The sequence below is a fragment of the Anolis sagrei genome, chromosome 1 (assembly GCF_037176765.1).
Source record: "Anolis sagrei isolate rAnoSag1 chromosome 1, rAnoSag1.mat, whole genome shotgun sequence".
Taxonomy (NCBI): domain Eukaryota; kingdom Metazoa; phylum Chordata; class Lepidosauria; order Squamata; family Dactyloidae; genus Anolis; species Anolis sagrei.
The window spans coordinates 331,260,304-331,280,821 of NC_090021.1; the positions used below are offsets into that span (position 1 = coordinate 331,260,304).

The 20,518-nt window shown below is 43.0% G+C and overlaps 1 protein-coding gene across 1 annotated transcript in view; it reads right to left on the reverse strand.

The window, feature by feature from the left end:
- The window catches only part of RHOJ (ras homolog family member J), a 99,956-nt gene extending 79,940 nt beyond the window's left edge, over nt 1–20,016 (reverse strand). Inside the window, exon 1 of the mRNA XM_060754205.2 lies at nt 19,228–20,016. Coding sequence (XP_060610188.1) covers nt 19,228–19,396 — 169 coding nt within the window. The 5' untranslated portion in view covers nt 19,397–20,016. The remainder of the gene's footprint in view (nt 1–19,227) is intronic.
- Nucleotides 20,017–20,518: the final 502 nt, after the last annotated feature.

Consider the following 20,518-nt stretch of genomic DNA (forward strand, 5'->3'; position numbering starts at 1 on the left):
AGTCGGCAGAGCAAGGATGATGCTTAGAGTGGCAGCCTCATGTTGGAAGAGAGAGTTGTATGCTCCAATAGCTATCTTCAGTCCCTTTCTAACTGTCCTGATTTGGAGAGGAATTCCCAATTAATCCTTTGTCACTCCACTTCTTCAGCTGCTTTTGAAATGTATTGTCGAAGACTGGAATCATGGCTGGAATCATAAACTCATAGAATCAAAGAGTTGGAAGAGACCTCATGGGCCATCCAGTCCAACCCCCTGCCAAGAAGCAGGAATATTGCATTTAAATCACCCCTGACAGATGGCCATCCAGCCTCTGTTTAAAAGCTTCCAAAGAAGGAGCCTCCACCACACTCCGGGGCAGAGAGTTCCACTGCTGAATGGCTCTCACAGTCAGGAAATTCTTCCTCATGTTCAGATGGAATCTCCTTTCTTGTAGTTTGAAGTCATTGTTCTGCGTCCTATTCTCCAGGGAAGCAGAAAACAACCTTGCTCTCTCCACCCTGTGGCTTCCTCTCACATATTTATACATGGCTATCATATCTCCTCTCAGCTTTCTCTTCTTTAGGCTAAACATGCCCAGCTCCTTAAGCCGCTCCTCATAGGGCTTGTTCTCCAGACCCTTGATCATTTTAGTCGCCCTCCTCTGGACACATTCCAGCTTGTCAATGTCTCTCTTGAATTGTGGTGCCCAGAATAGGACACAATATTCCAGGTGTGGTCTAACCAAAGTGGAATAGAGGGGTAGCATGACTTCCCTAGATCTAGACACTATGCTCCTATTGATGCATGCCAAAATCCCGTTGGCTTTTTTGCCGCCTTATGTTTCGCTTACATCTATGGCAGGCATCCCCAGAGGTTGTGAGGTCTGACACCAGGAGAGAATGCTTCTGGAACATGGTCATACAGCCTGGAAAACTCACAACAATCCACTGCTTTTGAAATGTTTTGGTTTCTATCTTCTCTTTCCACTTTCCCCTTTTGTTCTCCACTTATTTCAGTGGCTGCAAAACTGAGATTATGAGCCAGAATCTTGCCCTTCACAGCAGATTCAGTTCAAAAGCACCCTGCTGTACCCTTTCCTAGTTTATGCATCCTTCATCATTAATATCTATGGTTATAACTATGATGTGCTTTGTCCACGTGTGTTGGAGCAGCCAGTTTTCATCTGGCTGCTCCAAAATATCCCTTCTCTTCTACTCTCCTTACTTTTTTACCCAGATTGAAATTACCCAAAGTTCACCCAAATTACGTTTTAGGTCTTAGTTGCTGTGAGCTGCCATAAAGTTGACTTCAGCTGATAACCCTGTGAAGAAGAGACTTCCAAGACACTCTGATACTGCTCTACTACTTATAATGTCCTGCAAGCTCAGGGCAGCCATGTCTTACTTGATTAACTGGTGTTGTGGTCTCTCTCTTTTCCTAGTACAGCCATCCCTCCACATTTGTGGTTTTGATTATTCACAGATTTGATTAAAATATTGTATTTTAATCATAATTCCCCAGCCCACATGGCCAATTATAACCCAAAAAGCAACTTGTCCAAGCTCTGAATATGCTATTGGCTCAGTTTGCTTTCTTACAAGATTTAGTAAACAGTGATTATGACATATACTGGAACACGCACAAGAATATTTCAACGCAACATTTAAAGGATGTGCGAACTGCTCTCCTCTGCAGGAATAACAACACAGCAGGGCCATATGAATGCAATAAACTTCCGGAATGTGATTTTCATAAGAAAAAAAAAAGGAAAACAGCTTCGGAAAAGATTGAATTTAGATCTTAAAAGAGCTTCCAACTGAATGCCAATTGATTTGTGTTAGGCACAGGTGTATTAAAAATGTTTTTGCTTTTTTAGATTTAATTTTGTACACTAAAAATTAATTGGAAACAATTTACTATTGGATTTAAAGGTGGGATTAGAGGACCAGTTGGTCAGTGGAGATTTCATTTTAGGAGTGGTGATATGGCCAACTGGGGATGGATTTGCTCTCCATTTGAAGGACCGGGTTCATAGCCTTGGGGAGTGGACTTGCTTTTGGTTGTGGCACTGATCCTGTAGGTTCCAGATCTGGAGAAGGCAGGTCTTTCCACAGTGTTGTTGTTTATTCATTCAGTCACTTCTGGCCCTTTGTGATCTCATGGACCAGGCCACGCCAGAGCTCCCTGTCGGCCGTCACCACCCCCAGCTCCTTCAAGGTCAAGCCAGTCACTTCAAGGATACCATCCAACCATCTTGTTCTTGGTTAGCCCCTCTTCCTTATTCCATTTTCCCCAGCATCATTCTCTTCTCCAAGCTTTTCTGTCTTCTCATGATGTGGCCAAAGTACTTCATCTTTGCCTCTAATATCCTTCCCTCCAGTGAGCAGCTGGGCACTATTTCCTGGAGTATGGACTGATTGGATCTTCTCGCGGTCCGAAGCACTTTCAGAATTTTGCTCCAACACCACTCTTCAAAAGTGTCTATCTTCCTTCTCTCAGTCTTCCCTAAGGTCCAGCTCTCACATCTGTAGGTGACTACGGGAAATGCCACTGCTTTAACTATGCAGATCTTCTTATCAGTGTGATGCCTCAATTTTTAACTATTTTATCGAGATTGTTATTGCTCTCCTCCCAAGAAGTAAATGTCTTCTGGCTGCAGTCTGCATCTGCAATCATCCTCACACCTAGAAATACAAAGTCTGTCACTGCCTTCAAGTTTTCTCCAATGATCAATCAGTCTGGTTGCCATAATCTTGGGTTTTTTATGTTTAACTGCAGCCCAGCTTTTGCACTTTCTTCTTTCACCTTGGTTAGAAGGCTCCTCAGCTCCTCTTCACTTTCAGCCATCAAAGCGATATCATCTGCATATGTAAGGCTGTTAATGTTTCATCCAGTAATTTTAATTCCAGCCTTGGATTCATCAAGCCCCTCACGTCACATGATGTATTCTTCATACAAGTTGAATAGGTCAGGTGAGAGTATACATCCCTGCCGTACTCCTTTCCCAATCTTGAACCAGTCTGTTGTTCCATGGTCAGTTCTGAGTGTTGCTACTTGGTCCTTATATAAATTCCTCAGGAGAGAGACAAGGTGGCTTGGGATGCCCATCCCACCAAGAACTTGCTATAATTTATTATGATTCACACAGCCAAAGGCTTTAGAATAATCAATAAAACAGAAATATATGTTTTTCTGAAACTCCCTGCCTTCCTCCATTATCCAGCAGATATTGGTCTCTCGTTTCTCTGCCTTTTCTAAACCCAACTTCCATGTTTTAATTCCAGAAGGATACAGTCACACAGCTGGAAGGGATCTCAAGGGCTGTCCAATACAACCTCCTGCTGCTAGGAATATACAATGAAAGCAACCAAATGACAGTTATTTAAGGCCTGCCCATTTGGGATCATCCCAGGTTCTAAGATTTCTGGGCCAAAATCTGAGCTTGAGAGATAGACTATGGTGATTTCATTAAGTACATTAAGCAACAAACACAGTTGCTCACACACTATTTTCCTGTTTGGAAATTAAGACAGGCACTGTTTCCAGATCAAGGTGAAATGATGAGATTATTCTTTCTTGCTTATTTGGGAAGATGGAATTAGTAACATTTAATCTACTTGCTTCTAGTTTTCTGCTTCCCTTAAGACTAGGACACAGAACAATGGCTTCAAACTATAAGAAAGGAGATTCCATCTGAACATGAGGAAGAACTTCCTGACTGTGAAAGCTGTTCAGCAGTGGAACTCTCTGCCCCAGAGTGTGGTGGAGGCTCCTTCTTTTGAGGCTTTTAAACAGAGGCAGGTTGGCCATCTGTCAGGGGTGCTTTGAATGCAATATTCCTGCTTCTTGGCAGGGGGTTGGACTGGATGGCCCATGAGGTCTCTTCCAACTCTATGATTCTATGATTCTAGTCAGAAGACAGATGCAGACTAGAGTGGAGGGTGAGTCCTGGTGCCAGAACCAACATACATAGTTTCACTTATCAATGGTTCATGTGTTTCTTTATTCACCTAGGGTCTCCTGTATAAACCACCCCCTCTTCTCATTACTTTCATCATTTGCCCCATTAAAATAAAGGAGTTTGCTATTGCTCATGGTTTCATGGATCCACATGATGCCTGGAAATATATCCTGCACAGATAAAGGGGACACTCTGTACAGGCATCCACTGGAGCATCTTTGCAAGTTGGACAAACAATACATCTTTGGAAATGGTAGGAAGCTCCTACTCTATCTGGTGATCTGGAGATTTGTGCTCAGCCCATATCTCTTGCTTAGAGGTGGTCCCATCAAAACTGGAGGATTTCTATCTTGTTTCTTGCCTAGATATGATTCTTGAAAATCATATCTAGGCCCACTTTCCATTGAGATCAGGGCTAAGAGTTGTGTGGCCCATAACAATCATGTGTGCACAAGTGTGTATCTTTAATATGGAGAAACTACCCACTAGTTCTTTGTCTCAATCTTCAATGCCCTCACTTCTAAATTATAGGAGTCCCCGGTGATGTGGTTAAACCCTTGTGCTGGCAGGACTGCTGACAGACAGGTCCGCGGTTCGAATCTGGGGATAGCGGGTTGAGCTCCCTATGTCAGCTCCAGCTCCCCATGCAGGGACATGAGAGAAGCGTCCCACAAGGGTGGTAAAACATCAAAAACATCCAGGCATCCGCTGGGCAATGTCCTTGCAGACAGCCAATTCTCTCACACCAGAAGCGACTTGCAGTTTCTCAAGTAGCTCCTGACATGGAAAAAAACCCCTCCTAAATGGCTTTACATTCTCTGAATTGTGCTTGCCTGCAAAGTGTCATCTGCCCCATTAATCTTCAGATTCATAATGAACCACTGATTCTCGCTTTTGACAAACCAGGCTCAGTTTTACGCACTCACTCTTACCGTTTCCATTCCCCACGGAGAGTCTGTGAAGACAAGCAGTCATTTACATACACATACATAAATAGCAAGGGCAGCTTCAGTGTCAAGAGACCCTTTTTATTTTTATTGTGGTATTTTTGTCACATTCCCCAAAGGACAAACGTTTTCGGAGGCTTTATTAATATCCCCAGATTCCCCGGCCTCTCTATCCAGCTGCTGCTTTCCAAGCAAGAAAAATCCAACGTTCCGGAGAGTCTGTTTTTACAAGCGCTCAATGGCTTTGCCAGGGACTGTAACAGAAAATACGGCCTTTCCGTCTTTAAAATAGTAGGAGTTTGGAAAGCTCCTGAAATTAAGTCACCTCACACCCATCTCCCCCACTTGCATCCTGGCAAGAATCATTAATTGATTCCCATGAGAAAAGTTTAACAATTAACTACTTCCATCCTGCACATTTTTAGCCTATTACAGAATCATAGTAATAGAATAACAGAGTTGGAAGAGACCATGGATCATCTAGTCCAGGGGTCCTCAAACTTTGTAAACAGAGGGCCAGGTCACAGTACCTCAAACTGCTGGAGGGCCGGATTATAATTGGAAAAAAACATGAATGAATTCCTATGCACATTACACATATCTTATTTGTAGTGCAAAAATGCTTAAAAACAATACAATAATTAAAATGAAGAACATTTTTAGCAAATATAAATTTATTAGTATTTCGTTGGGAAGTGTGGGCCTGCTTTTGGCTGATGAGATAGGATTGTTGTTCTTGTTCTTGTGTGCTTTCAAGTAGTTTCAGACTTAGGTTGACCCTGAGTGAGGTAAATGACCTTGGAGGGCCGTATCCGGCCCTTGGGCCTTAGTTTGAGGACCCCTGATGTTGTAGTTCAGCGTGATGGTAACATTGCTACTACTGGTAGGAGGGAGAAGAGGGCTGCGCAAGTGTTGAAAGAGGAGCAGCAGCGAAAGCAGATTAGAGAGATAATCATGGCCCCGAGTGATCCTGAAACCTTTGAGGGTTTCTCCGAATGTGAAATGGGAGATGGGGAGGAAAGCAGGGGAGTCAAGCGAGCTACTCGCGAACAAGAGTCTGACGAGGAAACTCAAAGGAAGCGCATCCGTGATATACTTAACGCTCCTACAGAGGACGAAGACTTCATGGGCTTTGAAGGGAGTGATGGGACTGAGTGTACAGGAGATTAGGGATATCTGTACCCAACCCACCTCTAGCGATGACTTCGAGGGGTTCACAGAAGACTGGCAACCGGGGAGCACTTGGCGAGATCTAAGTCTTGACAGATGCTGGCAGAGGTGGAGGGATGGGCGTATGGGTTCAGCTACAGGGAATGGGGCAGCTGAGAGCGATGATGAAAGGGTGGGGAGCACCTCATCTTCTGATGGGGAACTTTAGGAGAAAAGTAGGTATTGTTTCCATAGATCTTTGCAGAAGGCAAAGTGTCTCTTTTGGGGTGTGAATCTTTGTTCCTGCCAATTCTCGAGCTTGGGTCCTTGGACTACAGATTCCTGTGTTCCTGTGTTTACTTCTTGTGATTCCGTGAACGACGACTTCTACTCTACCGCTTTTGACTCTGGACCGTTTTGGACAACGCTTTTGCTTCTTGGACCTTTTCATCTTGCTTGCATCGTGCTACGACTTTGGACCGTTTGTGGACTCTGTTTTTACCTCTCCCTAATGTGCTTTTGAGCATTCTGTGAACTGTGTGAGTTTGAAGCGGATTGCTTAATATTTTAGTTAATTTGGATTATACGCAAGGATAATCCGGGTTGTATTTTAGTTGTTTTTTTTTCACCTTGTTTTTGATACCAACTCTTTGGTTGAGCTTGAGGCACTGAAGTAAGTGTTTCAAAGACTCTTTTGTGAACAATAAAACTGTGTTTGGACCTTGCATTGTGTGTTTGGCTTTACTGAGGCTTCTGGGTCTTGACACCTGATCTAGTCCAACCCCCTGCCATGCAGGAAAAGAACAATCAAAACACCCTGACAGATGGCCATCTAGCCTCTGTTTAAAACCTTGTAAAACTACAACTTCCGTGATTCCAGAGCACTGAGCCATGGCAGTCAAAGTGGTGGTAAACTGCTTTAATTCTGCAGTGTTGATGCAGCCACATATAATTACTAATTAGGCCAAGGCGAACTTATGAACTTAAACTTGGAAAAAGGAATCTAAGCAGAAAATGAAGTTCAGATTTGCCCATCCCTATTAGATCACATTGCACATGTGAGGGGGAAGATCACATATGAGACTTGTGGCCATGTGTTATCATGAGTTAAGCTTGAGTACGGGAATGCTTTATAAACTGGCCCTCCTGAACTGCCAAATCCTGACTCATGCTGGCAGATCTAAGGAAAACAATTTACGGTTGGGATTAAAACATCCACAACTTTCCTTTTTGACTTGGTGCTCTGTAATGTGCACTCTGTTGGGCTTTATTGGTTTCAGTAGGATTCATATGAGTTGTGATTATATTGCTGTTATGATTATTTTCCAGCTGGGGAAAAAAAAACCAACAAAGGAAAACTTGTTTCCTGAGATTTCTTACCAAACTTCGAAACTTATGACTATATTGTTACTCAGTGTGTGAGAGAAAGAAGTTGATAGCATTAGCTTTCATAGGTTTAAGTCTATAGGGCAGCGTTTCTCAACCTGGAGGTCAGGACCCCTTGGGGGGGGGGGGGTCGTGATGGGGTGTCAGAGGGGTTGCCAAAGACCATCAGAAAACACAGTATTTTCTGTTTGTCATGGCACTTCTGTGTGGGAAGTTTGGTCCAATACTATCATTGATGGGGTTCAGAATGCTCTTTGATTGTAGGTGAACTACGAATTTCAGTAACTACAACTCACAAATGTCAAGTCTATTTCCACCAAACTCCACCAGTGTTCACATTTGGGCATTTTGAGTATTCATGCCAAGTTTGTTCCAGATTCATCATTGTTTGAGTCCACAGTGCTCTCTGGATGTAGGTGAATGACAACTCCAAAAATCATGGTCAATCCCCATCAAACCTTCCAGTATTTTCTGTTGGTCATGAGAGTTCTGAGAGTTCTGTATGACAAAATCAATCCACCCACCAACCTCACCAATATTTAGATTTGGCCATATCGGGTATTTGTGCCAAATTTGGTTCAGTGAATGAAAATACATCCTGCATATCAGATATTTACATTACAATTCATAACAGTCGCAAAATTACAATTATGAAGTAGCAACAAAAAAAATTATGGTTGGGGATCACCACAACATGAGGAACCTGTATTAAGGGATCGCGGCATTAGGAAGGTTGAGAACTACTGCTATAGGGTGACCCCAGCCCCGTCTGCACTGCCAGCGTAGACTTATATAATGCAGTGTAACTGCAGTTTCAATGTAAACCCCCCCCCCCCAATCTTAACAACCTTTCTATGCAACTATGTATATATAAGGTTGAGTAATGTGCTCAGTTATTCTTTGATTCCACTCAAATCAATGCTGACCCAGTGTGAGCTATGTTAGGGAATGATAGGCATTGTAGTCCAAAATCATCCAGAAGTTTTAAGAGCTTGGAAAGTATATTTTTTAAAAAGAGTAATTCATTTCTCATTATCAGTTATGTTGTTTGGAAAGTGATTAGTTGCATCATTATGTTCCAGCTCATAATGTCACTTAGTTGCATCATTATGTTGCAACTCATAATGCCTTTAGTTAGTTACTCATTATGTTGTTTGAAACGTGATTAGTCGCGGTTACTCACTACTGAACTTGATGTATTGCCCATGAATACATGATGCATTCCTAACATGCTCTTTTCTAGTAACTTTTAAAAGGAACTGAAAAATCTTGGCTGATATTATTTATTGCAATTATAGATTCAAAACAAAGGGCCCTTCCACACAGCCCTATATCCCAGAACATCAAGGCAGAAAATCCCACATTATCTGAGTGTGGACTCAGATAATCCAGTTCAAAGCAGATATTGTGGGATTTTCTGCCTTGATATTCTGAGATATAGGGCTGTGTGGGAGGGCCCCTAGAGGTACCTGCTCTGTAACGAGCCTCCCGGTGGTGCAATGGGTTAAATCTTTGTGTCAGCAAGACTGCTGACCAAAAGGTCAACAGTTTGAATCCAGGGAGCAGGGTGAGCTCCCATCTGTCAGCTCCATACAGGGACATGAGAGAAGCCTCCCACAGAAAGGTAAAACATCTGGGCATCCCCTGGGTAACATCCTTGCAGATGCCAATTCTCTCACACCAGAAGTGACTTGGAGGTTCATAGGTCACTCCTGACATGAAAAAAAAAATCCTGCTCTGTAGTCACATATATGACATAGGAGTCATGATGTCCTACCTGTGAATACTATGTATGTAGACATGATTATGGAGAGCTGTTGTTCAAGCACTGGACTATGACTGGGTTCAATTCTGCCATGGAAACCCACTGAGTGACCTTGGGCAAATTTCACTCTCTCAGCTCCAAGAAACCCAGTGAGAGGTTCCTTAGGGTTGTCATAAGGTACACAATAACAAAGTCGAGGTTATGATACCTTTGCCAGGATTGTAAATGAGCACTGAGTCCGATTTTACCAAGCAGTGGCTACATAGAGAGAAGGAGATCCCTGCAGCTGGCAATCAGGAAGCAAAAAGATGATGTTTCCATCCGTACTTCCACAAGCAAATCAACAAGCCTGTGACAATCAGAAGCTGGACCCCTGTTTGCAAAGGGATCTTATAGTATCTTTGTGATTACCCGAGAGAAAGATGTTGGCAGACTTTGGGCAAGCCTACAACACCATGAAAACATTGAGTCAACCTGAATTGACTCTTGGTTGTCCTAATGTTCTTGTAACTCTGGTGAGTATCATGCTTTATTCTGGATTTTGCCCCTTATTGGGCAATGTCAGAGGATGTTCCTGAGTTTGCTTGAAACTCTAGAGCAGGAGTCCTCAAACTAAGGTCCATTGGCCGGATATGGCCCTCCAAGGTCATTTACCCGGCCTTCGCTCAGGGTCAACCTAAGTCTGAAACAGCTTGAAAACACACAACAACAACAACAACAACAACCTTATCTCATCAGCAAAAAGCAGGCCCACACTTCCCATTGAAATACTAATAAATTTAAATTTGTTAAATTGTTCTTCATTTTAATTATTGTATTGTTTTTAAGTGTTTTTTGCACTACAAATAAGATATGTGCAATGTGGCTTGGAATTCATTCATTTTTTTTTCAAATTATAATCTGGCCCTCTGTTTAAAGAGTTTGAGGACCCCTGCTCTAGAGTATCTCACAGGTTTGGGGCCATGCGGACAGCTTGATCAGGTCTGATTCAGAACAGTTTGTTGTCTACCTGGTACACTGTCATCACTGTCCTTTCTATATGCTCCTTAACACAGGGATAGGCATGGCTCATACTTGTGTTGATGTCTCTGCTGATCCCACAGAGGTCTTTGCAAGTTCCTGGCCACTGCATTTTGAAATCCACACAGACACTTGTGGGCTTCTTCTTCTCAGGTCACACAGGTGGCTCTGCTGATGTCAGAATGGGACGACTGGGATGCCTGGGAGCTCACAAGGAGCTCTGTGCTAATCTGGGCACGGCAACAGAAATATGGAAGGTGAGGTGATGGCCCAGCAGGGCTGATGTGGCCTTGGTACTTCTAGAAATGGGGTAGCCAACATGGCACCACAGCAGCTTCATTAGGCTGTATTTGAATAATGTATTGTCGAAGGCTTTCATGGCCGGAATCACTGGGTTGTTGTTGGTTTTTTCGGGCTATATGGGCATATTCTAGAGGCATTCTCTCCTGACGTTTCGCCTGCATCTATGGCAAGCATTCTCAGAGGTAGTGGGGTCTGTTGGAACTAGGAAAATGGGTTTATATATCTGTAGAAAGGACAAGAGGGATCCTTTCACTTCTGCAGGAGTATACCATATACCATGCAACTGTGGACAAGTCTACATAGGGACCACCAAACGCAGTGCCCGAACACGAATCAAGGAACATGAAAGGCACTGCAGACTACTTCAACCAGAGAAGTCAGCCATAGCAGAGCACCTGATGAACCAGCCTGGACACAGCATATTATTTGAGAACACAGAAATGCTGGATCACTCCAACAACCACCATGTCAGACTACACAGAGAAGCCATTGAAATCCACAAGCATGTGGACAATTTCAACAGAAAGGAGGAAACCATGAAAATGAACAAAATCAGACTACCAGTATTTAAAAACTCTAAAATTAAAACAGCAAAACAGCAGAGGGAAAACAATCAGGGACATCTAATCACCTCCCAACAAAAGATTGCTCCAGGCACTGCCAGGCTATCAAATGCTAATCAAGGTGGTCAGTTGAAACATTCACACCTAACTCCAGCAGACAAGAGTCCTTTGTCCCACCCTGGTCTTTCCACAGCTATATAAACCCATTTTCCTAGTTCCAACAGACCTCACTACCTCTGAGGATGCTTGCCATAGATGCAGGCGAAACGTCAGGAGAGAATGCCTCTAGAACATGGCCATATAGCCCGAAAAAACCTACAACAACCTTCTATTTGGATACTTCTGTTGTCAGTTTTGGGCATTTCTCTTTGGACCGCTTGCAGATTTCCTGCTCAGTGTATACTCGCTTTTCCAAAGCTTACGTTGAATTGGTCTCTACAAGACCCCTTTGCATAGTGACCCATACTATTATGGCAATGTCTTTCCATCAATCGTTGTGGAAACATCCTCCTCTGTATTCCATTCTTCAGCTGAATAGACCCCCTTCTTTCATAGGAAAATTGTATTCAAAGCATCCCCGACAGATGGCCATCCAGCCCCTGTTTAAAAGCTTCCAAAGAAGGAGCCTCCACCATGTAGTTGCTGGTCCATGTAGTTGCTGGTTCATAAAGTAGGTGTGTGTCTGGCGACATTAATAAGTTATGAGTTCCTGAGCAGGCAATGCCACACTAGTAAAGAGATTTTGTTCCCATTTATTTTTCCCGTTTTTAAATGCAACTCCCTATTACTTATTACACAGGTATCTCTACAGTGGTTATACTTATTCCTTTTTTGTATTCCCATGCCTGTGCCCTTTCCTTCATCAATTAGATCAGAAATAATCAAACATACAGAGGCAAATAATCTTGAAATTCAAGGTTAGCTAAATTACCCTACAGATCAAGCTCAAGCTGAAATGATTTCGGTTTGTGCACCTCAGGCATCTTAAATCTAAAACACACACTCAAACCTACTTGGTCAGGCTCATCCCTTTTTGCTGGCTCTCTCCCCTGTGGTAAATGATTCATGTGTTGCAATAGTCGGATCTTTCTTCAGAGTTTTCAGAAGAAATCAGAGATGCCTCAGTCAGCAGTGTTTTAATGGCCTTTCCTAATGTTTTTCTAAATGGGTTGAAATTGAAGCTGGGAGCATTCCAAAAGTTTAACAGTTTAAAGAACTAGATACCTCAGATGTTTAGTTAATGTACAGAGTACTGTTAAATATAGAGTGAACCTAATATTTAGTACCTTTCCAGTAATTTGGATCATGATAGCCATTGGCTTGAGATTGATTGAAATTATAGTCAAAGATATGTAAAGAGTATCAACTTGCCTGATCACCCAGCATGGCATAATGTTTTGACCATTTGGACTAAGGCCCCTTCTACATTGTCATGTAGTGTAGGCCCTGCTCTCTATCCCATAATTGTCACAGGCGCGATTGGTGGGAACGAGAGAGAGGGCCTTTTCGGTGATTGCCCCCTGGCTATGGAACTCCCTTCCTGGTGAGATCAGATCGGCTCCCTCCCTCCTGTCCTTCAGAAGGATGGTAAAAACTTGGTTGTGGAACCAAGCTTTCAGGACAGTGCAAAAAAGCAGCGATAGGAAACTTTACCAGGCCAATTATATTAGACTCAGATGATCAACATGGTTTTAAATAGTGTATTTTAATGTTGAGACAAATGTTTTTAATGGTTCAGTATGCATATAATGGAGCTGGGGGTGGTGACGGCCGACAGGGAGCTCTGGCGTGGGCTGGTCCATGAGGTCACGAAGAGTCGGAGACGACTGAACGAATGAACAACAACAACATGCATATAATGAATTAAAATGGATGGATAGTATCCTTGAAGTGACTGGATTGACCTTGAAGGAGCTGGGGGTGGTGACGGCCGACAAGGAGCTCTGGTGTAGACTGGTCTATGAAGTCACAATGAGTCGGAAATGACTGAACGAATGAACAACAATAATAATGAATTCATGTCCCAACATTGAATGTTTGCCATTTGTATGTTGTGCTCTGCCCCAAGTCCCCTTCGTGGTGAGAACTACAAGAAAGGAGGTTCCATCTGAACATTAGGAAGAACTTCCTGACTGTGAGAGCTGTTCAACAGTGGAACTCTCTGCCCCGGAGTGTGGTGGAGGCTCCTTCTTTGGAAGTTTTTAAACAGAGGCTGGATAGCCATCAGCCGGAGATGCTTTGAATTTAATTTTCCTGCTTCTTGGCAGAGGGTTGGACTGGATGGCCAATGAGGTCTCTTCCAACTCTATGATTCTATGAGAAGCGTGTAATATAAATGTTTTAAATAAATAAATGATGTAAAATCTAGATTATCTGCTTTGAACTGGCATTGTAGACTCATATAATCCAGCTCAAAGCAGATAATGTGTATTGTCTGCTTTGATAATCTGGATTATATGGCAATATAGAAGGGGCTTCTGCCCAATCCCATCGTGGTCATGGAAGTTCACTGGATGACTTTGGGCAAGTTACATTCAGAAGGCAATAGTAGATCTCATGTGAACAAATCTTGCAAGAAAATGCTATGACAGCCCCAATATAAGGTTGCTATACATCAGAAATGATTGAAGGCACGTAGCAACCATCAAGAACTAGAATGTTGGACAAGAACATAGAGATCCTGGTGTAAAACCCTACTGGGGGCCCTTCCACACAGCCCTATATCCCAGAATATCAAGACAGAAAATCCCACATTGTCTGAGTGTGGACTCAGATAATCCAGTTCAAAGCAGATATTGTGGGATTTTCTGCCTTGATATTTTGGGATACAGGACCGCGTGGAACAACTCTCAGTTCAAATCAGATACTCATGGGCTTTTCCGCCTTGATATTCTGGGATATAGGGCTGTGTGGAAGGGCCCTAAGTTCAAAGCAGATATTGTGGGATTTTCTGCCTTGATATTTTGGGATACAGGACTGTGTGGAACGACTCTCAGTTCAAAGCAGATACTCATGGGCTTTTCTGCCTTGATATTCTGGGATACAGGACTGCGTGGAAGGGCTCTCAGTTCGAAGCAGATACTCATGGGCTTTTCTGCCTCGATATTCTGGGATATAGGGCTGTGTGGAAGGGCCTGAGACGTGAAACCCACAGTTTGTCTAACCTACCTTAAGAGATTGTTTTGAGGATAATATGAGAAGAATAGAACAGCATCCCAAGCTTCTCACAGAAAAGGGAGTAAATGTCTTCTGTACATGGGAGATTTCAAAATATAGTTGTTGAATAAGTAAAAAAAAATCATTAATAGATAGATGATGGTAGATAGATAGATAGGCAGACTGACAGATGACAATGCTTTAATTTTAATATTGCCCCCAGTGGCACCGTGGGTTAAACGCCTGTGCCAGCAGGACTGAAAACCCAACAGGTTGCAGGCTCAAATCCGGGGAAAGGCGGATGAGCTCCCTCTATCAGCTCCAGCTCCTCATACAGGGACATGAGAGAAGCCTCCCACAAGGATGATAAAAATCATCCGGGCGTCCCCTGGGCAACATCCTTGCAGACTGCTAATTCTTTCATACCAGAAGTGACTTGCAGTTTCTCAAGTCGCTCCTGACACAACAAAAAAAATTACTATATTCACAATATTGTAAAAACTGCTGAAAAGAAAGATAGGGGATGAGGGAGAAGGAATTAGGCATGGAAGTTCAAGAGCACACATGCACATTGGTCTGGAAATAGGCTAAGTTATGAACATGCCGTTAGACTGCTTAGGATATTAAAAACATTTCAACCGATTCTATTAAAAAGCGAAATGATCGAAATCAGTATCTATATTTCCTCTTATTTCTGAGCCATCCAAACATGAGGCAGGGAGCCCAGCCTAATTCTAATGTTTTATATCACAAATCACTTTGAAAATAGTTGAAAAGTATTGTAAGAATTCTGCAAATATATTTTAAATATGACCATTACTGTTTTTTTTTAATACGGGAAGGAGGAGAATAGGAAATGAGATTGCAAGGGGTACCACATCTGTGGCTATTGCTATTTTAAAATAACGGGATGCTGCTAAGAATACAAATCCCATATTTCTAAGTGTATTGATGCCATTGACAGAATTCTGCTATGGTTCCCCATTCAGGAAATATAGGACTGGTGGTGCCACCAGGGAGGTACGAACTACATCCAATGACGACACCCAATGATTCTATCTATAGAATCATATTTGGAAGAGACCTCGTGGGCCATCCAGTCCAACCCCCTGCCAAGAAGGAGGGCAATCATGTTCAAAGCACCCCCAACAGATGGCCATCAATCTCTGTTTAAAAGCCTCCAAAGAAGGAACCTTCCCCATACTTCGGGGTTGAGAGTTCCACAGCTGAACAACTCTTACAGTCAGAAAGTTCTTCCTAATGTTCAGGTGAAATCTCATTTCCTGCAGTTTGAAACCATTGCTCTGTGTCCAAGTCTCCAGGGCAGCAGAAAACAAACTTGTTCCCTCTTCCCTATGACTTCCCCTTAGATATTTATGCATGACTATCATGTCTCCGCTCAGTCTTTTTTTCTGCAGGCTAAACATGCCCAGCAATTTAAGCCGCTCCTCATAGGTCTTATAAATGTTTGTGCAGTCTTTCAGCAGGAAAGTATTGTCTCAATCTATATAAAAGTGAAAATATATCTGTGTGTTCTGGGATGGCTCCTACATGGCTTGATAGATCTGGACCAAACTTGGTACACAGACCCATCGCGTTCCAACTTAAAATAATGACTGTGTCTGGGGATAAATGATAGGGGTTGATGGGATCAAACTACAGTCCACTTACATCCAGAGAGTCATGTGAATCCCACCAATGATGGATCTGGACCAAACTTGCCCCAAATACCCATTTCCTTTTTAACCTTCTGATGCTTATGCTATCTGGACAGAGCTATCATTATGACTTGCTGGTAATGATGATTCGAATCACATGGTTTCATCTGCATGCCCTACAACCATGTGCTCTTCTTTTCATTGCTGCGGATTGTTATAGCTGCTGATTTCATTAAATTTTCTGGTGTTTTAGCAATGCCACTGTAATATAATATGGTAGAAGAGGAGGTTCATGGGGGTGACGTCATGAGTTACCACACTGTGTGATACCAACCCTAATGACACCACTGCCCAGAACTCATGCTTTTTCTGCAATAGTCCTGCCAAATGACCAATCTATGTCTGATGGAGTGGTTGTGTGTAAAAGGAAAAGTTGGATATGCCCACTAGCCAGAGGCAGACCAATGGCATCTTCTGTGGGTATCTAGTGGGGCTTTAGTCAATGAGGCCATTGCTCTACTACTGGCTATGGAGAATAGCCAGATGCTTCTCTGATCATTGTCTGTTCTCCACCTGTGATGGGCCATTCAGGGAGGTTACTGAAGCCATAAATCCAACCTCCATAATAGCTAAAAAAGAGAAAAAGCCAGCTAGCCACCCAGACATAGGTATAAAGTGTACTGAAGCTTGCAAATGTCATTGCATATCAGATGTTGGCCAATAACTGGCATACAGAAAAAAGACGAACTTCACAATATTTCCTCAGATAGGGTAGTGCCAAGTCCTTCCCTTGGGGATGATGCCAGTGTTTCTTTGGATGTTTTGGGTTTCCCAAAGGCCCCAGACAATATGGCCAATATTCAAGAATTATGGAACCTGAACTCCCAAACATCTAGAGGACCATGGGTTGAGAAACACTGGATGTTAGTTGAATTGCTCTCAGGCGACTAAGGATCATCAGAGTCACCTGAAGTGCTATCCCTCCTTTTTTTCAAGTGTTACCATCAAAAGATTAATAACTACAAGCATGAGAGAAAGCAACTGACCATGGGGTTGTCCTTTATCAGTTAGTACCTGCACTACCACCAAAGCAGCAAACATACAAATCACAGTGCAGGCAGTCCCCAAGTCACAAACTTCCAAGTTATGAATAACATATAGTTAAGAATGGGGATGAGTCAACAAGAAGTGAAATCTTCTCCTAGGAAGGGAAATTTACACCTGAAAGGGTTATCCTGGAGAAAAGGTGTCTCCAGTGAAGCTTTATCCCCAATCCTTGTTTCCACAACAAGCCATTTTTTTTCAAAACCCAATTATCACAAGGACAGAAAGGAAGGTGAGATCTTCTGAACAGGGGCACAGACAGCAAAACAAACACCACAGGGGTGTTACCTACAGAATCTATCTTGTTCATAACTTGGGGACTGTCTGTAAGTCTTCTCCATTATGGTGACGACATGGATTTATTCTTCAATTCTAATAGATCTTCACATGCAGAGTTTTGTCCTCTTCTTTGAGCCGTACATGTGTGAACGATCTGCAAACAGCCCTAATTTTCAATGAAGTGGAAAACCTGTGGTTTGGCTGTGCCATGACAACACCATGATTTTCATACTGGGAATATTTATTTATTTATTTGAAACATTTATACCCCGTCCTTTCTCAACCTCCAAGGAAGGACACAGGATGGCTACCAACAGGCAACAATTTGATGCCAAAATAATAAAACACATCCTAAATACAATCAAATGCTTAAAAATAAATATCAATATATATTAAAACAGTTTGCCAGGTTCAAACATCATTGAAATCCATCCAAATTGTAGTCCAATAAAAACTCATCATTGCCAGTAAAATCAATCTAATCTGCAAACACTTAATTCCTGAAAGTCATGAGGGAGGGGGCAGATTTAACCTCCTTACGGAGAGTATTCCACAACCAAGGGGCCACCACGGAAGAAGGCCCTATCTCTCGTCCCCACCAAACGCGACTGCGATGGAGGTGGGACCGAGAGCAGGGCCTCCCCAGATGAGTCCTTGATGGTTCATTGGGGGAGACCTGTTTGGACAGGTAAACTGGGCTGGAACAGTTTAGGGCTTTATACATTAAAACCAGCACTTTGAATTGTGCTCGGAAGCTAATAGGCAGCCAATGGAGCTCATGTAGCAAGGGAGGTGTCCACTCCCTGTAACCCGTTCCCTTGAGCAACCTGGCTGCTGAGCGTTGGACTAGCTGAAGCTTCCGGGCAGTCTTCAGAGGCAACCCCAAGTAGAATGCTTTGAAGTAGTCTATTCGGGATGTAACCAGAGCGTGGACCACCGTGGCCAAGTCAGACCTCCTAAAATATCATGGCCTGAGCCCTCTTCATTAATGCCAACTAGAGAAGACTCAATGAATCAAGAGAAATCACACAAGTGCTAACATACCAAGTCCTAATGGTAGGTCTATTCCAGGATTTAGACCCTAGCATGGAGATGGCATTCTGTCCCTGAGTATTGCCTTTCATCTTTCATAAACAGAACAGTATGAAATAATGTGAACCCTTGACAGGAAAATGTGTTTTCCAACCTAGGCTCTTTCACACCACCTAATTATAGCATTCTGATTTCTCTTTGACTACCATGGCAACATCCCAAGCATTCTGGTATCAGTTTAGGAAGTGGTACAGTTGGCCCTCCATATCCACAGGTTTTGCACCCATGGTTTCAATCCTCCTTGATCACACATACATGCATAAATATGTATGCACACACATTCCAGACAGCAAATCTTGATTTTGCTATTATACATATATAAGGGATATTCTACAACTGTTGTGCTTATAACTGGACTTGAGCATCCATGGATTTGGTATCCACAGGAAGTTCTGGAACCAAATCTCAGAATATACCAAGGGATTTAAAAACCTCAGCTGGGGAGCTCTAGTGCATTCCCAAACTACAAATCCCAAGATTCCATAGGATGTTGCTGTGACAGTTAAAGTAGAATTATAGCACTGTAATCGTTGAATTCAAAAGGGCCCTTTGGCTTGGATAAAGATGCAAAAATCTGACCTTTTATGCCAATTCATACAGCCTAGATTTCTCTCGCCTTACCCATCCTTCTCATTCTGTGTAATGTATGGTCAATGCCCTAATGAATTTACTCTGGTATGTGTTTACATGTGAAATTAATACTTTTCGGACTACGTATCCCAGGATTTCTTAGCCAGCACTATTGAGGATTATCTTGCTTAGGGGATTCTGGGAATTCGAGTCCCTCAAAACAACTTTCCTAAACTTTGGATGAATAAGTCAGCAGTACTTAAAGTGACATATTTGGAAAGCAGCGTGTTCTTACCTGCATAGTGATCAAACACCGTGGGCACGTATTCTTCTGGGAAAGCGTCATTGGCGTAACTCATCAGCAGGCAGGTTTTGCCAACGGCTCCGTCGCCGACCACAACACACTTCAGCATCTTCTTCATGTTGCCATCAGAGTTGCTGTGCGCTTCTGCCTTGTTGCTCATCCTTGTTGCTTCTCTTTTCTTCTTGTTCTGTTCGTTTTCAAGTACACATGGAGCACCACAGCAGGAGGGGGGAAATCCACAAGAAGGTGTGCAATTCTGGCTGTTGCCGGCTTCTCCCTGAATGGAGTTGTGTTGTCTTTGGACGCTGGATGTTCATGAAATCATAACTTTGAATTGCAGCCTGTCTCCCCCATACCAGCCAGAGAAAAACATGTGGGGGAAATAAATAGAAAACTGACACGCGTGTTGTGAGCTCGAGTCAGGAAATCTTCATCTTGGATGCAGAGACTTTGGTATTTCGCACGGCTTAAAAATAGCAGCAGCCCGAGCAACAGAGAGCCTGCTGCCCTTCCCTGGGTTGGCCTGAAAAATCAGGGATTCGTGCTAAATCCACCCTATTTTCCATTGCATTTCCAAACAGAAAGGAAGAAGCTGGAAGGGTTTAATGGAAGAGAGTGTTCTTTCCCACCCTTTCCACTTCTGGGTTTCTTTTTTCCTCCCCTCTCATGCAAACTTTTTAGTTTCTTCAGCTTGCTGTATGTCAGGAAATCATGGGTTTCCTGCCGAATTCCATATTAGGATCAGTGGGGCTCGTGAAGGGCTGCAAACAATGGGAGCTCTGTGTGTGTTTGTACTTTGCAGGAACTCTGCCAGGATGGAGAGGAAGAAAAACACTAGAGGTCTCACTGCAGGCTGAAGTTCATAGGCTTCCTGCTCCTGAAGATAGTCCTGAATGCTGCTTCTTTGGAACTGCCAGAGAGCTGAAAGAAGCCATTTCTGTATAACAAAGGCTGGATCTAAACTGCCAAAAAATGCAGTTTGGAACTGTATTATATGGTCAGTGCAGAACAATATAATGCATCTAACTGCTTTGAACGGAGCCTCCGGTGGCGCAGTGGGTTAAACCCCTGTGCCGGCAGGACTGAAGACTGACAGGTCGCAGGTTCGAATCCGGGGAGAGGCGGATGAGCTCCCTCTATCAACTCCAGCTCATCATGCAGGGACATGAGAGAAGCCTCCCACAAGGATGTTAAAAACATCAAATCATCCGGGCGTCCCCTGGGCAACGTCCTTGTAGATAGCCAATTCTCTCACACCAGAAGTGACTTGCAGTTTCTCAAG